At 37.3% G+C, this 21,821-nt stretch overlaps 1 protein-coding gene across 1 annotated transcript in view; it reads left to right on the plus strand.

Annotated features, from left to right (window-relative positions):
* The window catches only part of TTN (titin), a 237,954-nt gene that overhangs the window by 124,086 nt on the left and 92,047 nt on the right, over positions 1-21,821 (plus strand). The window contains 21 exon segments of the mRNA XM_035901431.1: positions 9,157-9,261; positions 9,791-9,868; positions 10,239-10,292; positions 10,505-10,588; positions 14,536-14,586; positions 14,669-15,064; positions 15,271-15,546; positions 15,777-15,890; positions 15,893-15,991; positions 16,141-16,280; positions 16,875-17,001; positions 17,088-17,351; positions 17,449-17,715; positions 17,853-18,116; positions 18,649-18,788; positions 18,916-19,042; positions 19,162-19,428; positions 19,525-19,791; positions 20,296-20,562; positions 20,663-20,802; positions 21,182-21,308. Coding sequence (XP_035757324.1) covers positions 9,157-9,261; positions 9,791-9,868; positions 10,239-10,292; positions 10,505-10,588; positions 14,536-14,586; positions 14,669-15,064; positions 15,271-15,546; positions 15,777-15,890; positions 15,893-15,991; positions 16,141-16,280; positions 16,875-17,001; positions 17,088-17,351; positions 17,449-17,715; positions 17,853-18,116; positions 18,649-18,788; positions 18,916-19,042; positions 19,162-19,428; positions 19,525-19,791; positions 20,296-20,562; positions 20,663-20,802; positions 21,182-21,308 — 3,654 coding nt within the window.

Below are 21,821 nucleotides of genomic sequence, written 5' to 3' on the forward strand. Positions count from 1 at the left end.
ATGAGTGACACAGAGAGACGGGTATATGCCGCGAGACCAGTTTGGTTTCTTTCACGAGCGCATCTCTAGTTCACGTTTCATTGTTCGTCTTCCTGTGTAATGTATAAAACTGACTGTTACTAATATCTTTGAAGCACCTGAGGTGCCCAGGAAGGCTACTCGTGAGGAAAAAGTACCTGTGGCCGTTGCCAAAGCGCCAGAGCTTCCCACACCCAGAGGTACCTGTTGTCATGGATAGTTTAACAAAGAAGATACTTAATCTTCTTCTCTTAAGTGTTGTCCCACCCTCTCTTGGCCTGTCTCTGTTTCCAAATGGAGACTCTCAAGGTTGTGCATGCTGGGTAAATTGGTGCCGCACGGGAGTGTGAGGTTTCAAGCTGGCTGGTTTGATGTTCTGTCTGTGTTGCCCTGGGTTTTGTTCCTACTTGGCACATGCTTCCACCAATGTAAAACGAAATGCGCTAATGTCTTTGAAGTGCCTGAGATGCCTGAGGCAGAGGTCTTGGAAGAGGAAGAGGAGGAGGAAGCCCCAGAAGAAGTGGCACCAATTGCTGAGCCTGGAGAGCCAGAAGCTCCTCCAGCTGAAGGTATACGGTGGTGTTCTGAAAGAGTCTGCCATGCCCTCGGGGTTGCTGCAGTACTGAGTGCTCTTTGCCCCTCTGCGTTCTGTGGGGCGGGGTGAGACCAGCATTTGGTCGTGTTGTGTCTGTATGTGCCTGTACATGCCTGCAGGAGAGGGTGGGAATTTTCAGCAAGCGCTTTCTCATAAGCCCATACTTTGGATCTTTGCTGCAAGTAGCCCACCTGAAGGAAGAGTGGTTGTCTGAAGGCTCCCTGGTACTCTGTCAAGGGTTTACTTTCCTGCTTTTCTGCTTGTCATTTGGCTGTTTGCTGACCTTTAGTTCAGTCAAGTAAAAGGAACTAATATCTTTAAAGTGCCTGAGGTGGCCGAGGAGGAAGAGCCAGAAGAGGTGCCAGTGGTCGTTCCCCCAAAGCCTGTGGCTGTACCCAAGAAACCTGTGGCTGTGCCTAAGAAACCAGAAGTTCCACAAGCTAAAGGTACATCTTCTGGGGGGACTTGCTTTTTTTTTTAGTGTACTGATTAACATTTTCAGTGCTTATACCTTCTTTTTTGTAAGATTTGTTATCTGTTCTCTACCCCTAACCTCTTCTGTGCCCATCTTTGCATATGTGACTAACCAACCAGTCACTGAAGCAATGTTACAGTGTTAGAAATATCTAAACTCTTTGATATCATCATAAGTGTTATGATCTTTTGTATTCTTTTAACTGTCAAACTAAGAGGAAGTAATATCTTTAAAGTGCTTAAGGTGCCCAAGAAAGCTGTCCTGCAAGAAAAAACGCCTGTTGCTGTACCCAAAAAACCAGAACTACCACCAGAGAAAGGTACATGTCATCATTAATGGTATCATCATTAGAAAGAAACATAATGCTCTTCTGGACTTAAATTGAACTAATTTTTCTGGTGATGACATATTGGAGATAGGTGCACAACAAATACAAAGTGCTATGTGGAGTGTCATAACAGGACAAAAAAAATAGATTCAATTCCTTGAAAAATATCTGCAACTTTCTGAACTTTTTGTAAAGTTTAAGAAATAATGTTTACTGAATGCTTAGTTTAAACAGAACAACAAGTTGTTCTGAAGAAGAGCCTGCAAGCAAGTCTTCAGATTAAAGAACATAATGTTGCATCCCTGAATTTTCTAACAGACTGTTGCTGGATGACAGCAGCAGCATTAGTTCTCTACTTCTTTAAAACTAAGTTAATGCCAGTATACATGAGGTAGATTCGCTAGCAAAAGACTGGATATGTCTGCTGATGATCTTATTAGTTCATGAAAGGGTCATTAACGTAATACAGTACAGAGGAGAAGAAGTATATATTTCTCTAAACAATAGAATCTAAAAGACAGGAATTGTGGAAAACTGAAAATTAAGGAAGTGTAAAGAATGGAAATAATTGATAGAAAAAAAGTGGTAATGATAAATCAAATGTTACTTTCCTATGAAAAATGTTACAATGACAAAGTAGTCATGAATAATACATGACTGATAGTGAAATTTGGTAGGATTCCGTAAATAAGTCTCTGATCAGCTGCTACAAAGACGGCATATGTTTTCTACATTTCCACCTCGACTCAGAAACAGAAACTAAACAGAGAATTCCCATCTCCTGTGTGATGTATTTGACACCCTGGTCATTCCACATGTTAGGTGAAGCAAAGCATAACTGATGACTGAATGTAGCCACAGCACTTCCTCAAAGAAGGCTGCGTGTGTGTATTATTCACTGTCTTACTGTTTCATGTACATCTGTAGTGCCCACAAAACTAAAACACACTAATATCTTTGAAGTGCCCAAGCTGCCCAAGAAAGGTGTTCTGGAAGAGCCTGTACCTGTAACTGTGCCAAAAAAGCCAGAACCTGCACCAGTTCAAGGTACCTGTTGCCCTGTGCATCAGTCTGAACGAGACTGTCTCTTACTGTCTTACATGTTGCTTACGATGTCTGTTATCCTGTCCATTTGTCACCACCTGAAATTTCTACGTTGCTGTGCTGTGTATCAGTTAAGAATTCAATTATCTAGTATTTTGAATAGACAACCCAAATGATATTTTTAATTTACTGGTTTGGTTTCATATTCTGAAACAGCAGATAGTAAAATGTTCTATTTTAAAATTTGATCACAAGTTTTTCAGATCACTGCCCAATTTTGTACCCTTAAATTGACATCCTGAACATCTCCATGACTCTTTTGACAGTCTCAGTTATTGTGTGTATGATAGACGTGAATCTTTTAAAATGAAAAAACAGATTTTACTCCAAAAGACACGAGAGCAGTAAGAAGTGGTGACAGCATATGAAGCATTTAAAGAAAATGCTGATAATTTTAGGACTTATAATGAAGGAATGGCTATAAAATCTCTTGAACTTCTGGCTTTGGAAGTTGCCACAGTGAAATGAAAATTGAGGCAAGAGAGCTAGATAGGATAAGAAAATAAGGCAATAAAAAGAAAAGCATAAACAAAGAATGGAAATGGAGAAGGACAATAATAGGGACAAAGGAGAAATACTGGGTTTCTTACTCTGTCACTGCCCATGCTGCTGAATGCAAAACAGTGGCAGCTTCATGAGGAATGGCAACAGATAAGATTATGGGCTGAGGTTGCACCCAGGAGAAAGTCACATCCCAGTAGGGCTGAGAATGACACTCTCTCCTCCCAGGGAGGGAAGGCTGCTGAGTACAGAGCGGGGTATTCACACCTCACCCTTGAGCGGTACCTAAACATAGCTGATGATTTTCTCACAGAACCTACTCAGCATCACCATTCTGTGCCTGTGTCCGCACCTGTGTCCACGTCTCCGGCTTTGTGTGTATATGAGTGACACAGAGAGATGGGTATATGCCGCGAGACCAGTTTGGTTTCTTTCACGAGCGCATCTCTAGTTCACGTTTCATTGTTCGTCTTCCTGTGTAATGTATAAAACTGACTGTTACTAATATCTTTGAAGCACCTGAGGTGCCCAGGAAGGCTACTCGTGAGGAAAAAGTACCTGTGGCCGTTGCCAAAGCGCCAGAGCTTCCCACACCCAGAGGTACCTGTTGTCATGGATAGTTTAACAAAGAAGATACTTAATCTTCTTCTCTTAAGTGTTGTCCCACCCTCTCTTGGCCTGTCTCTGTTTCCAAATGGAGACTCTCAAGGTTGTGCATGCTGGGTAAATTGGTGCCGCACGGGAGTGTGAGGTTTCAAGCTGGCTGGTTTGATGTTCTGTCTGTGTTGCCCTGGGTTTTGTTCCTACTTGGCACATGCTTCCACCAATGTAAAACGAAATGCGCTAATGTCTTTGAAGTGCCTGAGATGCCTGAGGCAGAGGTCTTGGAAGAGGAAGAGGAGGAGGAAGCCCCAGAAGAAGTGGCACCAATTGCTGAGCCTGGAGAGCCAGAAGCTCCTCCAGCTGAAGGTATACGGTGGTGTTCTGAAAGAGTCTGCCATGCCCTCGGGGTTGCTGCAGTACTGAGTGCTCTTTGCCCCTCTGCGTTCTGTGGGGAGGGGTGAGACCAGCATTTGGTCGTGTTGTGTCTGTATGTGCCTGACCTTTAGTTCAGTCAAGTAAAAGGAACTAATATCTTTAAAGTGCCTGAGGTGGCCAAGGAGGAAGAGCCAGAAGAGGAGGTGCCAGTGGTCATTCCCCCAAAGCCTGTGGCTGTGCCCAAGAAGCCTGTGGCTGTACCCAAGAAGCCTGTGACTGTGATCAAGAAGCCTGTGGCTGTGCCCAAGAAACCAGAGCCTGTGCCCGAGAAACCAGAGCCTGTGCCTGTCCTTAAAAAACATAAAGTTCCTTTAGTCAAAGGTACATACATCAGTGACTCACCCTCTCATTTTCTCTATTCTCTGAATACTTTTTCCCTTGTTTCACTGATGTATGAAGTACTTGGGTATCTGAGTGAATAATCTGTCACTTGAATTTTTATTCTTCATGTTTTGAATGCTTTACTCTTTTTAGTCATTGCACTTTTCACTATTGCGTGTATATATGTATCTTAATGTTCACTAAAATGAAAATTTACTAATATCTTTAAGCACCTGAAGTGCCAGAGAGAACTGTCCCAGAAGAGAAAGTGCCTCTTACAACGCCTAAAAAGCCAGAATTTAAAAAACCAGAGCCTTCTCCAACCAAAGGTATATATTGCCAGGAGGCATCTCCTGAGAAGAAATGTTTTCTATTCTCTCTTCTCTTTGTTCTTAACTGAGTCTATTAAATGTGTCAGTTGTATGTAGACTACCTTGGGAAACACTCTTTGGAGCACAAACTGTCTTTCAAAGTTATGGCCACTGTTACTCGCTGTGATTTGCTGTGTGCGAGGTGTCTTTGTCTTCTTTATGTTTCGTATGTACATTTATATACATGGAAATAAAAGGAACTAATATTTTTTGAAGTGCCTGAGGTGCCCAAGAAACCTGTCTTAGAGGAGGAAGTACCTGCTGCTGTTCCTAAAATACCTGAACCACTACCAAGTGAAGGTATATGCCATCATAGCTGTTACTGTAAGGACAATTCCTTGTCCTGTTTTTCCAAACATAAGCTTTAAAATAGATGTTGTCCATTTTTTTTTCCCTTTGTAATGTTTGTAAATTATTCATTTCGTATTTTAGATTATACCATCTATGTTTCATGTATCTACCATTATATTTTCATATTTGGAAGTAAAATACCGCTTTCAAAATTAAAAATTTTCAAGGGGCATATGCTCCTACACAGGATATTCCTAACAAATGTGTATCTTTTTAAAATAATAATCAATCCCCACTAAAATTGAGTCTCTTTAAACCTAGTATTTATATGGCTGTTATAATCTTAAATGAATTCAGAACATTGAAGAATTTATTCTTTCCAGTTACAATGACTCATACACAAATGTAATGTTTAGTTTATATTGTACACATAAAAAATACTATCCTTCACACAACCCTGGTTCATTCTTACATAAAGAGTAGTTTTTCAAAAGCATGCATTAACTGCAAAGGTGACAGATGCTGAGTGATTACTTATCCTAATGTGTATTTGTCTGTGTCTATTGGAGTAGATTTCTTTTTAGTCATGTCTACATAACTGTTCATGTGAAACAATCTTATCATTGGGAACTTACACCAGTTGTCAATATTCTTTAAAGAATATGAAATCATAAAGGAGATTGAGCCTGAAGAAGCAGAAGAAATTCCAGTTGCAGAAGTAGAAGAAGCTTTACCAGTTGAAGGTATACCAAGTACCTACCTAGAGGCTGCCAGACACCTTTCCTTCACTACTGTGCAGTTTTTCTCTTGCTGTGTCGTTTTTCACACATGTACCTGTATGTTGTAGATCTCTGTGTAATTCTTCCTCTGTTATGTTTTGGAAACGAGTTCTGATATCTTAATTCTAAGTACAATGTACAGATTATTTTAAATACATTCACTTTGTTTCTTGTCAACAAGAGTCTTCCGATCATTTGGTTTCCCACCTTTGCTCTCCTGTTCTTAACATGCTTTTTTAAGTCAACTTTGATATTTGTATTGTGTGCATGCTACAAAATAATAGCCTAAGCCTCTTCCATACTCCCATTTAATTCAATGAGATTTTTTCACTGCCTTAATTGGAAATGGAAAATTACCTTCTTTACATTTGTATATTACTCTTCATATAACTTCTGTGGTAGTAAATTTATAATAAATCTACCTAATGTTATTTAAAGTGCCGGAACCTGGAAAGAAGATCCCTGAGAAGCGAAAACCACCACCACCACCTCCACCAATTGAAGATATTAAAATGGCAAAAGAACTACTTAAAGGTATAATCATCTGAAGCCACAATTAACAGTGGGAACTCAAACATATAAGCCTTTTAAATAATACTGATGAGTCTTGAAAAGCATGCTTTTAAACATATCCCTTTGGATCTTTTTTTTTTCTTGTCTAATTTACTGTTGTTCTAATGGTGCGCCTTCCTAATGCTCAGGCCCTTATGATTTTTTGCCAGTTTTATGCCAATTCAGTTTACATGGATTCTTTTCAATAATTATAGAAAAATCAATTTATTTTAAAAAATCTTAACCAAGTTAACACCTTCTTCTATCCTTAACATAATTCTTCTCTCTTTAACATGTTCTTACAAATGAAAAGAATCCCCAGCAATAATTTGCTGGTGTTACTATATGAACATGGGTTCCAGATCAACTGTGCTTCTTACAGATCATCTGACTTCTAAACAGTTAATCAGAAAGAATCTTAGCTTTGTAGCTCTTGTCTTTCTATTATGTCAATATTATTAATCAGTTGTTTGGATTTTTTAGAAAGTTCTTTTCTTTTTCGGATCTAATGATGTGTATGGTAAAATTCAAATAACTTTCTTTAAAGCTCCTGAATCAAGGAAGAAAGTTGTGACTGCAAAACCTGGTGAGCCTCCAAAACTGGAACCCCCACCTGCTAAAGGTACCTAGCTAATTTAGGAATCTTACTTAAGTTAAGCCTCTCATGAGCCCAAAATTTTAGTTCTCTGTATCCTCTTCTTCTTTAATTTGCTCAGAAATATCAAAAAGCTGTCTGTGTTAGATTATGCTCAACAGTGGACTCTAGTCTTGGATGTATATTTTCATGTTGTATTTATGTCCACTTTAATCTCCCATCATGCAATTCATGAGATGTAAGAGACAGAATCACAGAAGAGAGAGAGTTTTCATGAGTTATGCCACTTGTGTAGATGCTCACTTTTGTTCTCTGCTTAGGGAGAAATAAAAAATAATGCACTGTTCAAATATATAAGCATTGTTCAAACATACTTAGTTTATTATTTGTCTGAAATGTAATTTATTTTGTGAGTGGACACTTTTCAGAGGTGGAGATGAATGATTAACTGAGCAAGCCACGTTACAAGTACTCCCTTATCTTTTTCACATGTACTGGAGCTTAAGACAAACTAAGCAGCTAAGCAGTGAACATCTCTTTTTAATGCTGTTCTAAGTTTAGAAATTAAACTAACAGGATCCTTATGAACATCATAGATAGACAGTTCAGATGAATAGATATGTAACATAAGCCTGCAATGAAAGAGGTAAAGGAGATAAAAATATTACTGTAATAACTCTCTTTGAATACATAACCTTTATAGTTTTGTCAAATCATGCTTCTCTTTTGTTCATTTGTATGAAAATTTCCTCTTCTGCATAAACCTAGAAGACAACTATACACAACTAATATAGAAAAAAGTATTACTATTGATTTCAATCTCAGCAGTTTTACCTTTGCTTTTAATATTCAGTAGTGGACCAACAATTGATTTATGTGTTTGGAATGGTTAGTTGTTGGTCAGCTCTTACTCTGTTATGAACCCATAATAAAATCTGGAATAATATTCTTTTAAGTGCCTGGACTTGTAAAGAAACCTCGCAGAGTAATTCCCGAAGTTACTCCTTCACCAAAAGAAGAAGTGGTTTTGAAAAGAGGTATAGTAACTTGGCTCTGTTTTTAAAAACCCAGCACATTGACATTGTTCACTATATTCCCCTAAGCAACATGGTTTTATGTGTGTGGTATGGAAAATTACACGAACAAAGTACTACCTATGTCTGTTTCTTGAGCAAAGCCTTTATAGTTGCAGGGATGAAGTGGGGATATCCTGAAAATCTGTCAGATCTAAAGGATCTGTGACGGAAGTAGAGCAGAACACTGAAAATCTCATTCCCTATAACTATTTTGGTTTTTTAATCTCTGTAAAGCCTATACTGGGGTTGACAGTTTTCCACTGTCTTCAGCTTCTAGACCCCTAAATATTTTCTAGTGACAGTGTAAATGTTATTAAAGTCACATATGTAGCACCTGTACACTTTTATCGTTTTCTTAGAAAAAGATTGCAGAACCCCGTCCTACTACTGGACATCAGTCCCCTTTCTTGCAAAGTCTGGAGCCTTCTGAATCACTTCGTGCTCAATTATTGCTTAGAAAAAGGAAGAACCGATTCCAATTTTCTTTGAAATACCACAGTGGGATATTCATGCCCATGTACCTTGCAGCCAATCTTTGAATTTCAGACAACATAATGAAATGTAGATATTCAGTTTTTCAGATTACAGTCTCGTAAGATATTCAACACTGATACTTGACAGGACAAAAATAAGTGAAATTAAAAACATTGTATAAATTTGAGCTCTCCAAATACAGCACTTGAAGATTCAGTCTTGTTCTCTCATTGAAGTCAGTAGGATTTTAATCCATAATCCTGTATTTTGTCCCTGAAAATGATCTGTAACCAGTTATTAATGCATAATTATGTATAGTAAGTCATCATTTAAATATGAAAAATATGGTATTATAAGGAATTTTATTCTATCATAGACAGTTAACATTGACGTCTTTCCTCTTAGCTGGACTGCTCTTAATAAAAGCATCTTTTTGCCCTAGCTGACTTTGAGTTTTAAAAGGCTTTCAGAATAGTATTTTGAATGGTTACACAAAATCTTCCATTTATATTGAACTATATATTTTATGTTCCTATTTCTTCATGATTGTTGATACCTTTTTAATCTTTTGTCTTGTTCATCATCTCATTCTTTTGTTTACTTGTGCTTTAAAAACTGAAATTCCTTTTCTTTTAAAGTTCTTAAAAAGAAATCAGAAGAGGAAGAACCTAAACCAGAAAAAGAACCTAAACCAGAAGTTAAACCAGTACCTACACCAGTAGAAAAAATTAAGAAACCTGAAGGTACTAGATTACATTGAAATTTATATGGTAGATTATGATTTTAAAAAAAAACAAAAACAACCACCACTTTTAAATAGTATTCTCTGAAATTCAGGAATGAAAGTGGGATTTTAAAAGATGGCTTGCATTAACCTAATTGTTTAGATTAAAGCTTTGCTGAAAGCACAGCCAAATTCAACATCCACATCTATGTCTGGTTTCTGCATTTTGCGGTTGTGTCTCAATCTTCACTGTGTATAGAAGACAACTTTATAAATATTTTATAATACTGATAAAAATATAAATACAGCAAAACAGTTAATCCAAGCATTCTTTTAGTTAATTTGCAAATATTTGTCCTTTTGTCCATATAGTGTTTCTAATTTATTCCAATCTCACTCTTAAGAATACAAATTCCTAAACCTTGTGAACAACCTGAAACTGTTTATCTCTAAAAAGAATGAAAACATTTAAATGCATTTGAGATAATTGTATTTGGGAATTCAAGGTGTTTCAATATATCTTATGAAATAAAAATATTATTTTAAAGTCCCAGAAGTTCCTAAGAAGAAAATTGAGATACCTGTCATTAAAAAAGAGGAGAAACATGTGCCTGAACCACCAAAAGGTACAGACGTGTGGTGCTCTTTTTCCTTATTGCGGCAACTAAATTATATTCATTGCTGAATATCATGCTATATTAACCTATCGTCCAGTATGTCCATGGTTATTGTCTCATGATTAACGACTTTGCATTCTTCTGGATTTCGTGCTGTCTTTAATTCTTCAGTGCTTGAAGGTTTAATCTTTTTTCAAATGTATCTTGCTTTACAAGAGTTCATCTCAAGTTAATTTCTTGCTTTCTGGCTAAATAAACTATAAACCAATATATTCTTTTGATTAACTCTCTGTGTATTGTTGCTTCTGACTTTAATGTTCAATGGGATTACAAAACAAGTAAATTAACCTATTTGTAATTGTTGTGTTTGAAATACCAGAACCTAAGCAAGCAGCTATCCCAGCTCCTGGGCTTGAACCTAAACCTGCAGTAGGTAAGAATTGTTTAGCCATGAATACCTGTGCAGCCTTTCTTGTGCATCTAATATTTTCCATTCAGATTTCAGTCTAAAAGGGCATTGAACAAATGTCTTTAATATTATTAAGACTGGAACTTTCATGCAATCTACAGAACACTTTAAAGAACATCATACATAAAACAAAATTTATTAAAACAAATATATGAGGACTTTTTTTTTTTTTACAGTTCTAAAATCTCCAAAACCAGTAGCAGAACCAGCACCCGCTGTTACTACTCCAGTGACAGTCCCAGTGGTTGGAAAGAAAGCAGGTATTTATGTTTATTCTATGCTCTTTATACAGTTCTTCTCTCTGAGATACCTAAATACCTTCAGGGTGAAGAGAATGAAGAGCTGTACAGTCACATAACTCATTCATTACAGGAAGATTTGAGGTCCTATTCAAGGATATTGTTATTCTAGGTGCTGTCACCTAATCTAAAAAGCAAGTGTCTCTGATATACCATAGAGATGAATCTGTGCTCCTGTTTGTGGATGGTGATATGTGTGTCTTTTTTTATTGTCCTGCTATGAAATTTGTGCATTGTCTTGATTCCTTGATGTTGTTTATGTCCTGATGTATGTCTTTTGAACTGCATCTTGTATTTTCTGTATAGCAAAAGAAACTTTACACATGTTTCTAAACAATTCTTGTGTTGTTTGGTTTCCTGCTTTTAATTTGTTATGGAAGTCCTGAGGAAAAGTGGCAGTGGTGTTGAAGAACTAGAGTACTGTTACTTTCATTTGATACACTCAGAACCCTAGATCATACCCTGCTGTGAAAAAAACGAGCTGTGAAGAGTCCAATTTCTCTGAAGCACTCTGAGCCTGAGGTCCATCAGTAGAGCTGATTTACATGCTGCTCGCCCATCGTTCAAAGGGCCTCAAGTTACAGTAGAGCTCAAATCTTGGGTACTTGAGAAGTGTAATCATGAATGTCTCTTGGCCATTGATTTGGTGATGTAGCCAGGCCTGCAGTGGCACAACTAACCCATTTTAAATAGATGGCCAGATAGGCCTTAGAAAGCCGTCATTTTCTGCTACTTTTAACCTGGATTGGATTTAAATTGGCAAAAATAGTGGGACAATGCTCAATAACAGTGGTTTACTTAGGTCTTCTGTACTGTTTGTGTGTGCTCTTCTTATCTTTCTTTTGTTTTGTGACTGTGTTGTAAGTTTTCTGTTGTGTGGAGAAAAAGTGTTCTATGTTCATTTTATTTCAGGTATAGCTGGAAATTTTGTCTTAATATTGTTCCTGATGCTTATTCTTATGGATTTTAACTCTCTAAATTACCTGTGAAACCTTTGTAGCTGCAGAAAAGCCTGATGCACCATCTGTACTAAAGCATAGAGGTAAAATGCCCCCAGTGGAAGAAGAAAAGCCCGAGTCAATTGTGTTAAAGAAGATTTTGGTTGAGAAACGCTTGCATGTAAAAGAGACAGAAAGTCCTAAGGACACCGTTCTGGACATTCAGACAGTAGAGCCACTTGAGTTCAAAATCTCACTGGAAACAGCTGATGGAGTACTGAAGCCAGAGGTAGATGAGCCAGAGAAAGTGGCTCTTAAATATTTTATCCTGGGTCCTGAAGAAAAGGAGTCAGAAATGACACCTACAGTTTCAAGACAGACTACCCTTACAGGTGACAAAATAGAAGTTGCACTAGATCATATTATTTATGCAAAGGATGAACCACCACACCAGGAACTGAAAATTATTTCTATAGCATCTGAACATGCAGAAAGAGACTCTGGAGAAGATAAGGGGGATGAAATTAAATTGGTTGTTCATAGGGAAGGCACTGTAGAGAAAGTCTCTAACAAGTTTAGTGTTCCTCACAAAGGAAAGATTCCTGTGCATGAAAAAGAAGAAGAAATTGAGTCAACTAAACATTTACCCAGAGAGCCATATGAGCCCAGGGACAAGAAAAGACTTCTAGGAAAAGAGAGAAAATCAAAAATCAGTTTGCCACCTGAAGACTTCCCCATTAAGGATAAAACTTCATTTGTAAAGGTTATCACAGAGGCAGGAGTAGCTGAAACTCCTCTGCTTAGAAGTCAAGAAGAGAGAGGAGGTATTACTCTAGAGAAATCTGAAGTTCCTCCTGAAGAATCCCTGAAGGAGCACGGTATACAAAATAAAACTCAATGGATGACGAAATCTGGTACTACAGTAGCTGAAATTCCTATAGATAAGATTCTTAATAAAGATGAAAAGAAAATGGAAATTATTCAAGTTGGTGAGAAAGATGAGAATCTGGACTTTACATCAGCAGAACTACATTCCTTAGACCTGTCTGAGGAGACTGAACCAGCACTGGGAAAAGATGTTGAGCTAGAACATCCCACTGAAGATGAGGAGGTTCCCAGCAAAAAAGCTTACATAATCTTTAAACCGTCTGTTCTTAAGCCAGAAGTAGTGGAAAGGAAAGCAAGAGAAAAATATTCTGCAGAGAACGGAGAAGTTCATTATGAGGAGGGCTCAGGACAGTTGTTGACTAAGAACGCACTCCCAGGTGATAAGAAAAAAGGCAAGAAAATTATACCAGAGAAGGAAGAGAAAACTACCTTCAGCACTCTCTTAAAAAAAGACAAAATGAGACAGTCAAATGCCCCTGAAAAGCTGCTTGTGGAAAAAGAAGAATTTGATACAGTGATTACAGGAGAAGGAACGGAAGGTGAAGTTTCCATAGGAGAACACGAAAAGGGAGTCAAAGATGAAATAGTTGACAGATCTGAGTCAGTAAAGAAAGTTCCTATTCAGCCACCAGGGATTCAAGATAAAAAACAATCTCAAGAAGCCCATACCATTCAGGATGAACATAAGGAAACTCCAGCTCTCAAAAGCAGCAAAAATAAAGCTGAAGAAAAAAAATCTTTGACTGTGGAAGAAGTGAAGCTTTCTGGAAAAGAACTTCCAGTGACAGAAGGTACGTCAGATGAAAAAACATCAGCTAAACATGCCATTGGAAAAAGCACATCTGTTCCCATGAAAAAGGAGAAGGGAAAGCTTTCAGACAAAATACCATCAAGTAAAGGAATCCCTGCAAATGGAGAAGTTGCTTACTCCTCAAACATAGGTAAGATAATAACTCCCAAGAAAGCAGAAGGAGAAAAAGAATACTGGAAATCAGAACCTGCTCACACAATTGAGCAGGCCAGTAGACTTTTGAGTGAGAACAGGAATTTGGATGCACCTGGAGAATCACGGGAAGTTCTGGATGTTCCTGCAAAGTCTCATGCAAAGCGAGGTGAGGAAGACCGCTGCCAAATTCTTCCACGACGTGCTTGTACTATTTGCTTCAGAAGAATACTATTTGCCATTGTGATATTTGTTTTCATTCTTTAACACCGTTCACATTTCCATCTAGTCTGTCAGCTGGCTGTATTGGCATTCAGCCGCTCTTGACGTGTTTGTCTTACCTATCTGTACATACATCTGTGTGATCAATGTTCATTGTCTTAGTCTTACACTTCTATTAGACTGCATAAATCATGTTGTGTACCATTATCTTCTCAAAAAACCTCATAGATTTTTTCTAGTATTCATTTTTCCATCCACTGCAATAAAATCTGTCCTGCATTTCATTCATATAATTCTCCAGCTAAAAGTATCTTTTATATTTCCTTCCACTAAATTATGATGAAAAGCAGCATAGCATGGGAAATATTTTCAGAAGTCTGAGATGTTCATCACAAGTTGGACAACTATCAGAATATCCCTCACTTGTGAGAATATCACATTGTCCTGAAATGTGTATTTAATTTATACAACTTCTAATTTTGTTGTCTTCATTAGCAGAAGTGTGTGCTTTTTCTAAAAAAACCCACCATATAATTTGTAATAGGTACTTAAACTATTTTGATTGACAGATGGGTATTGATCAAGGGCCTAATTGTGAGTAGAGTGTCAGGAAAAATGGCAGAATTTTGCAAAATTATGAGCAGGACAGTAAATTGAGAAACTAGGAGCTCCTAAGCTGCCTTTCAGACCCACTGCTGAATATGTGTCTTTCCCATGCTTCAAGATAATGAACTTACCATTGAGATATAGACAGTATAAATTGTATAAATATATACATATGTTTATAGCTTTCTCCCTTTGTATGTGTATATAGTTAAATGAAGAGAAAATCTGATTTTTAAAATAACTGTTTGTCTTAATTTTAGTATGTATGTTTGTTTAACTACATTCCTAATAATATTGCTGTTCTTCCTCAGAGGCCAAGACACCAAAAGAAGAAACTCCGAAGGGTATCAGTCCAGTCAAAGGTAGGATATTCTACAAGTAAATACCTGTAAGAAAAAGCAATAAATCAGGATTAGTTTATTAATTTCTGAATGTGAATTACAGCCAAGAAGACACCTTCACCAGCAGATGCAGAAAGAAGGAAACTCAGGCCAGGCAGTGGTGGTGAAAAACCTCCTGAAGAGCCTCCATTCACTTACCAACTCAAGGCTGTACCACTGAAGTTTGTCAAGGAGATGAAAGATATAGTGCTAACAGAAGCTGAATCTGTTGGGTCTTCCGCAATCTTTGAAGTCCTTATTTCACCATCTACTGCAATTACCAGCTGGATGAAAGATGGAAGTAACATCCGAGAGAGCCCAAAACACAAGTTTATTGCTGATGGCAAAGATAGGAAGCTGCATATTATTGATGTCCAGCTGTCAGATGCTGGTGAATATACTTGTGTATTGCGACTGGGAAACAAAGAGAAGACCTCTACAGCCAAACTCATTGTTGAAGGTATTCCCCATTTCAAATTTATCAATAATTTAAAAGCTAGCTACCCCCCAATCTAGAAGTATTGGTACTTTGTGAATTTACAGTGTTTGGTAGATGCACCCTTTTGTTTCCATCAATCACTACACTTACTGATTTAATATGTAAGGCGTTTCTGCATCACACCTTCTGTACATAAGAGACAAATCAAAATGTTGTGTTTCCCACAGCACTCCCAGTGCGGTTTGTGAAAACTCTTGAAGAAGAAGTCACTGTGGTTAAAAGTCAGCCACTGTACTTGACATGTGAGCTTAACAAAGAAAGAAATGTGATCTGGAGGAAGGATGGGAAGATCATCAAAGACAAGCCTGGGAAATTTGCTCTGGGCATTATTGGTTTGTCACATTCCCTCACGATCATTGATTCAGATGATGCTGATGCTGGCACTTACAGTGTTACCGTGGAAGACACTGAGCTGTCATGCTCATCTTGTGTTAAGGTAGTAGGTAAGCAATCAAAATCATGTTCTCCTTTCTCTGTAGGATATTTGGGCTGTTTTAAAATTAGGAGAGCTTTTTTTCCCACAGTATTACAATATAAATGGACAGACATGACTTTTGCAGCTATTAAAACTTGTTGTAAAACAACATCTAGTAGTTCTATTTCTTCTATTTATGGCCCATCTACTTGTAAAAGTCTGCTAAGCTGTATTTTTATGTAACTTTTTGTCATGCAGAAGTGATAAGAGACTGGTTAGTAAAACCCATAAGAGACCAGCATGTGAAACCAAAAGGGACAGCTACTTTCACCTGTGATATTGTCAAGGATACACAAAACTTTAAATGGTTTAAAAAATTTTCCTGAAAATCAAGAATGCTGGCCCTGATGATATTGGGGAATATTCAGTGGAGGTTGAAGGTCGCAGATACCCAGCTAAACTGACCCTTGGTGGTAAGGAAGCTTTTATTTGTATTATATTTAATCAGCTCATAAGACAATGTTCAAAAACCTCTAAACAAACGAACAAAAAAGTAACCTGAATTATTATAAAGCTCTATCAAAACTTGACCTAGTTACACATGTTCCTTTGTTCATTCTAGACCGTGAGGTTGAACTTCTGAAGCCATTAGAGGATGTTACAGTTTATGAGAAAGAAACAGCAAACTTTGATACAGAAATATCTGAGGATGATATTCCTGGTGAATGGAAGCTGAAAGGAGAAATCCTGAGACCCTCACCTGTAAGCATCCTTAAATTTTACAACACAGTTTATTTAAATGTAAACACTGTGAACAGGTTCCCTTGAGTCTTTATGGTAAGATCTTTGCAGGTCTGTCATTGCTACTCAGTCCAGGACATAGAAAGGCTAAGCATTATGGTGTTTAAAAAAACTGATTCTCTGAGTAAGAATTATATGCTATAAAAGCTAAGTTTTGAAGGGCTTCATTTTCTCAAAGGATTATAGCGCATTATTCAGACAATAATAGAAATATCCTGCATACATTGCTAGGAATGATGCTGGCATTTAAAAGAAGTGTGGAACACTGAAGCAATGTACTCAATATTTTTTTTATTATTGAGTAAAAGTGTTAACTTTCCTTGAAAAACAATCCCAATCTTTCTAGCTGACTTTTTACTGTGTATAAATTGTTTATAGAATACCTTCATTTATTATTATTAAAATAATATTTTAAATAAAAATTATTTTAAGTAATAAAAATATTATTGTTGTTATTGTTATCGTGGTTGTTGTTGTTATTATTATTATTATTATTAAAAATACCTAGTAGTAAGGCATTGGCATTGTATTTACCAAAGTCTGTCATCTCTCCAGACATGTGAAATCAAAGCTGAAGGAGGAAAGCGTTTCCTAACCTTGCATAAAGTCAAGTTAGAGCAAGCTGGTGAAGTCCTTTTCCAGGCACTTAATGCAGTTACTGCAGCTATCCTGACAGTGAAAGGTACAACGCATCACGGAGTATGATATCAACTTAAACAGAGTTCACATGGAGCATGTTACAAATTACGTGTTCTGTTTTGCTTCCAGAAATTGAACTGGACTTTGCTGTGCCCCTAAAAGATGTTACTGTCCCTGAGAGGCGCCAAGCAAGGTTCGAATGTGTCCTTACCAGAGAAGCCAATGTTATATGGTCTAAGGGCACTGATATAATCAAGATTGGAGACAAATTTGACATCATTGCAGATGGAAAGAAGCATATTCTTATAATCAATGATTCTCAGTTTGATGATGAGGGAGAATACACTGCTGAAGTTGATGGCAAGAAGAGCACAGCAAGACTGTTTGTGGAAGGCAAGTATCTTCTTATGAACAAAACAATAACAAATGAATGTATCTTTTGGAACCACCTTAGCCTTTTTCTGATGGTATTTATGTGTCTACATTACAGGTGTGAGGTTGAAGTTCATCTCACCTCTTCAGGATCAAACAGTGAAAGAAGGGGAAACAGCTCACTTCCAGTTTGAGGTTTCTCATGAAGACATGCCAGTGAAATGGTACAAAAATGACAAGAGACTGCACACAAGCAGAACGGTTTTTATGACTTCAGAAGGCAAAGTTCATAGACTAGAAATGAGAGAAGTAACACTTGATGATATCTCTGAAATAAAGGCCGTAGTCAAGGATTTGAACACACAAGCAAACCTCAAAGTCCTAGGTAATTACATAAATAATTTAAAATATGCTATATAATATGTAGAAACCTTTTTAATAAGTAGAAAGTGACAAAATATTGATGTTTTAGTAGATTTGTATTACTAATTTATCATTTCATATCCACTATGCTTTTTGCAGAGGCCGATCCATATTTCACTGTGAAATTACAAGACTACAGTGCTGTGGAGAAAGATGATATTATTCTGGAGTGTGAACTTAGCAAAGATGTGCCAGTAAAATGGTACAAAGATGGTGAAGAATTAGTAGCTTCCAACAGAATTTCCATAAAAACAGATGGCTTGCGCCGTATCCTGAAGATCAAGAAGGCTGCAGAGAGTGACAAGGGTGTTTATGAGTGTGACTGTGGAACTGACAAGACAAGTGCTAATGTCAGCGTTGAGCGTAAGTTGTCATGCCTTGGCTAAGGGAGAGTACTGAAACCTTTGTATAACAGTGTAGACAGGTAGACACTCTCTAGAGTACACCACCAAAGTCTGTACCTTGAGAAAACATGCTGTTATGATGAATAGCTGAAGTATCTAGATTTAAAATTATTATGAGTATGTACAAGGGGCAATATGTCAAAATATACAAATGCCTCTTGTAAAGACAGTGATGATCAATTATTCTCTATGTCCATTTATAGTTAGAAAAAAGGCAGTTAATTTAATTCACTGTAGCAGATATCTGGGTTAATTATGAGGAAAAATATTCTTACCAAAAATAACTAAACTTTCAGACATATTATAAAAGGGGTTTGTAGACTGCCCAAATTTGCAGCTTTTTAAAAAGAGGTTAGATAAACATTTATCAGTGTTAAGCTTGAATGCCCTAAAGGGATAGGGAGAGAGTTGGAATGCTTTCCAGTACTACATTTCTGTGGAATAGAATGAGTAAACAGATGTGAACTAACTTTTGGGTATTCTTATTTTAGCTCGCTTAATTAAAGTGGAACGCCCACTGTATGGAGTGGAAGTATTCGTAGGTGAAACAGCACGTTTTGAAATTGAAATTTCTGAGCCTGATGTCCATCCTATATGGAAGCTAAAGGGAGAAACCCTAACACCTTCGCCTGTAAGACTTCTGTATTTTTAGTCCATAATTTACACTAGAAAAAACATATTTAATAATAATGTTTTCTGAGTAGCGTCTTAGAATATTATTCATATTTGAGGTGGGGTGTGTGTCTTTTTATCACCAGGACTGTGAAATCATTGAAGACGGGAAGAAACATGCTCTTGTCCTTCATAACTGCAAACTTGATATGACTGGAGAAGTGTCTTTCCAAGCTGCTAACGCTAAAAGTGCTGCTAATCTGAAAGTGAAAGGTACAGTCTGCACTTTGCCAACATTTCCATGTGTATCTCAGGGAATTAGAGCAAATCTAGCAGCAGAAAGGTCTATATGAACCTGTCACTGAACTGAACGTGCTCTTCTTTGATTTCAGAATTGCCTCTCATCTTTATCACTCCACTGAGTGATGTGAAGGTCTTCGAGAAGGATGAAGCCAAGTTTGAATGTGAGGTGTCCAGAGAACCCAAGACTTTCCGCTGGTTGAAAGGAACACAAGAGATCACTTCTGATGAAAGATTTGAAGTTATTTCAGATGGAACAAAGCATTCTCTGATTATTAAATCTGTTGCATTTGAGGATGAAGCTAAATATATGTTTGAAGCTGAGGATAAGACAACAAGTGCCAAGCTAATTATTGAAGGTTTGTCTGACTGCCTTTCTAGGAAAGAGTTGCACCACAGTCATTGAATAGTTTTTACTGATAACGTTATTATTAATGAAATCGTTTTTGTTACAGGTATCCGCCTCAAATTCATTACTCCTCTCAAGGATGTAACCAAAAAGGAGCGAGAAACTGCAGTGTTCACTGTGGAACTCTCTCATGAAAATATCCCTGTTGTCTGGTTCAAGAATGACCAACGATTACATACCAGCAAAGTGGTTTCAATGACAGACGATGGCAAATTCCATACACTCACAATCAAAGATCTTACTATTGATGATACTTCTCAGATTAGAGTGGAAGCTATGGGCAAGTCCTCAGAAGCTAAACTCACTGTTCTTGGTAAGGATACCCAAAAGAATTTACATGTTGTATATTACCAGAAGAGTCTTATTAATGAAAAACAGTGATCAGAAAGCCTTGGGGTTGGTTTTGGTTTGCTTTGGTGGGGTTTTTTGGTTTGGCCTAAATCTACGTTGTGATTTTTGACAATTTTACAATTTGTTTGTCTTCTTTAGTTCTTCATTTCCCCATTCACAAGGATAGTTAAGATAATTTAAAATTTCATGCAACTGTTGCAAAATTAACTATTAGATACTTAAATGGTGCTCTGAAACTCCTAGAGCACCAAACCAGTGTTGTCAGTAATATTAGTAATACACTGATTTTTTTCTTAGATATTTGTTACTTTCTCTTTTTGCAACAGAACTTTGTAATATTTATAAGGACTATATTTAATGCTTCTTGCAGGGCATAAACAAGAAATGTATTTAATGGTAAAAACTAATTGTCCTTTCTCAAAGGCTAAAACTTCAGATTGAAACATATCTTAACTTTTGCTTGCAGAGGGAGACCCTTACTTCACCGGGAAGCTGCAGGATTACACTGCTGTAGAGAAAGATGAAGTAATCTTACAATGTGAAATCAGTAAAGCAGATGCACCAGTGAAATGGATGAAGGATGGCAAACCAATTACTCCCTCAAAGAATGTTGTTATTAAGGCTGATGGCAAAAAGAGAATCCTTATCCTCAAGAAAGCTTTGAAGAAAGACATTGGACAGTACACTTGTGACTGTGGTACTGATCAAACATCTGCTAAACTCAATATTGAAGGTATGGTTATTTTACTGGGCTCTTCTGTAGTCGAGATATTTTGGGGTCTGTTAGAGATTGAGGGAATCAATAATTTTTTTTTTTTTTTTTTCCCTGTCAGACCGGGATATTGAGATTATACGTCCACTATACAGTGTGGAGGTGATTGAGACAGAGACTGCCCGTTTTGACATTGAAATCTCTGAGGAAGGTGTCCATGGAAATTGGAAGCTAAAAGGAGAACCCCTGACTGAATCAGCTGTAAGCAAATACTTCAGAATGTTTCTTATGTGTGTCTCAACAATTTGAGGGGAGATAGGGTGTGAAGGAGAAAAAGGTGCCTGCAGAAACTAAGTGAAATAACTGTCTGTTTTCAGTAAGGCTCACTATAATAAAAATACTGGGTTTTTTCATTAATAAATTTTAAAATGTACTTTGAAATAAAAGATCTTGAAAGAAGGCTTTGAAAGTAAAGGCTTATGAATGAAAGTTTATCAGTTATAAGTTGCAGGTGGCACTGAGCCTAAGTGTTGTGACTGGAGGAGGAGATAACATGCATGGTATGAGGAGAAGTAGGGGCTCTTGTGGTGAGGAGCACAAAAAAGATACTGAAAAATTTTTTTCACTTCTCTCTTTGTAGGAATGTGAAATCAAGGAGGAAGGCAAAAAGCACTTCCTTACACTGTACAATGTACGCTTAGATCAAGCTGGCGGAGTAGATTTCCAAGCAGCAAATGCCAAATCTGGTGCTCACCTTCGAGTGAAACGTAAGTGTCTTCTGAACTGAAATGAATTAATTAAGTGAAAACAAGTTACTCGGTGCCTCTTTAGAATGGGTGGGCAAATCTCTGTACTGTATTGAACCCACAGCAATTCTTTCCAGAACAGCAACTCAAGGATAAAGTATTCAAGCCATCTTAATTTTTTAGTTAAGGAATGCTCTATATGGTTTTTAACATTTTATACAGTTTATTCATATAGGAGAAGTAAAAATAAAGAGATGGCCTTGAAGGCTGCTTCGTGGTCTGGCATCATATGTTGTTATTAAATCGAAGTATTACAAGCAAAGGCTTTACTGCATTAAAGTATCATGTTAACCTGAGAGGATGGGATCACCATGATACCTGGGGATAGGGTTAAGAGCTTGATGGACAGGGACAGACCATACAGTCGAAGACCACTTGTTTCCCACTCCAATCCTAGCCCTCGCTATTTTGGAAAACACATGCCTTATCTAGCAAGAGGCATGCAAGGCTTGGCAGGGAGACAGATGCACAGCA

The sequence above is a fragment of the Egretta garzetta genome, unplaced genomic scaffold, assembly GCF_000687185.1.
Source record: "Egretta garzetta isolate BGI_Z169 unplaced genomic scaffold, ASM68718v1 scaffold539, whole genome shotgun sequence".
In the NCBI taxonomy this organism is placed as follows: domain Eukaryota; kingdom Metazoa; phylum Chordata; class Aves; order Pelecaniformes; family Ardeidae; genus Egretta; species Egretta garzetta.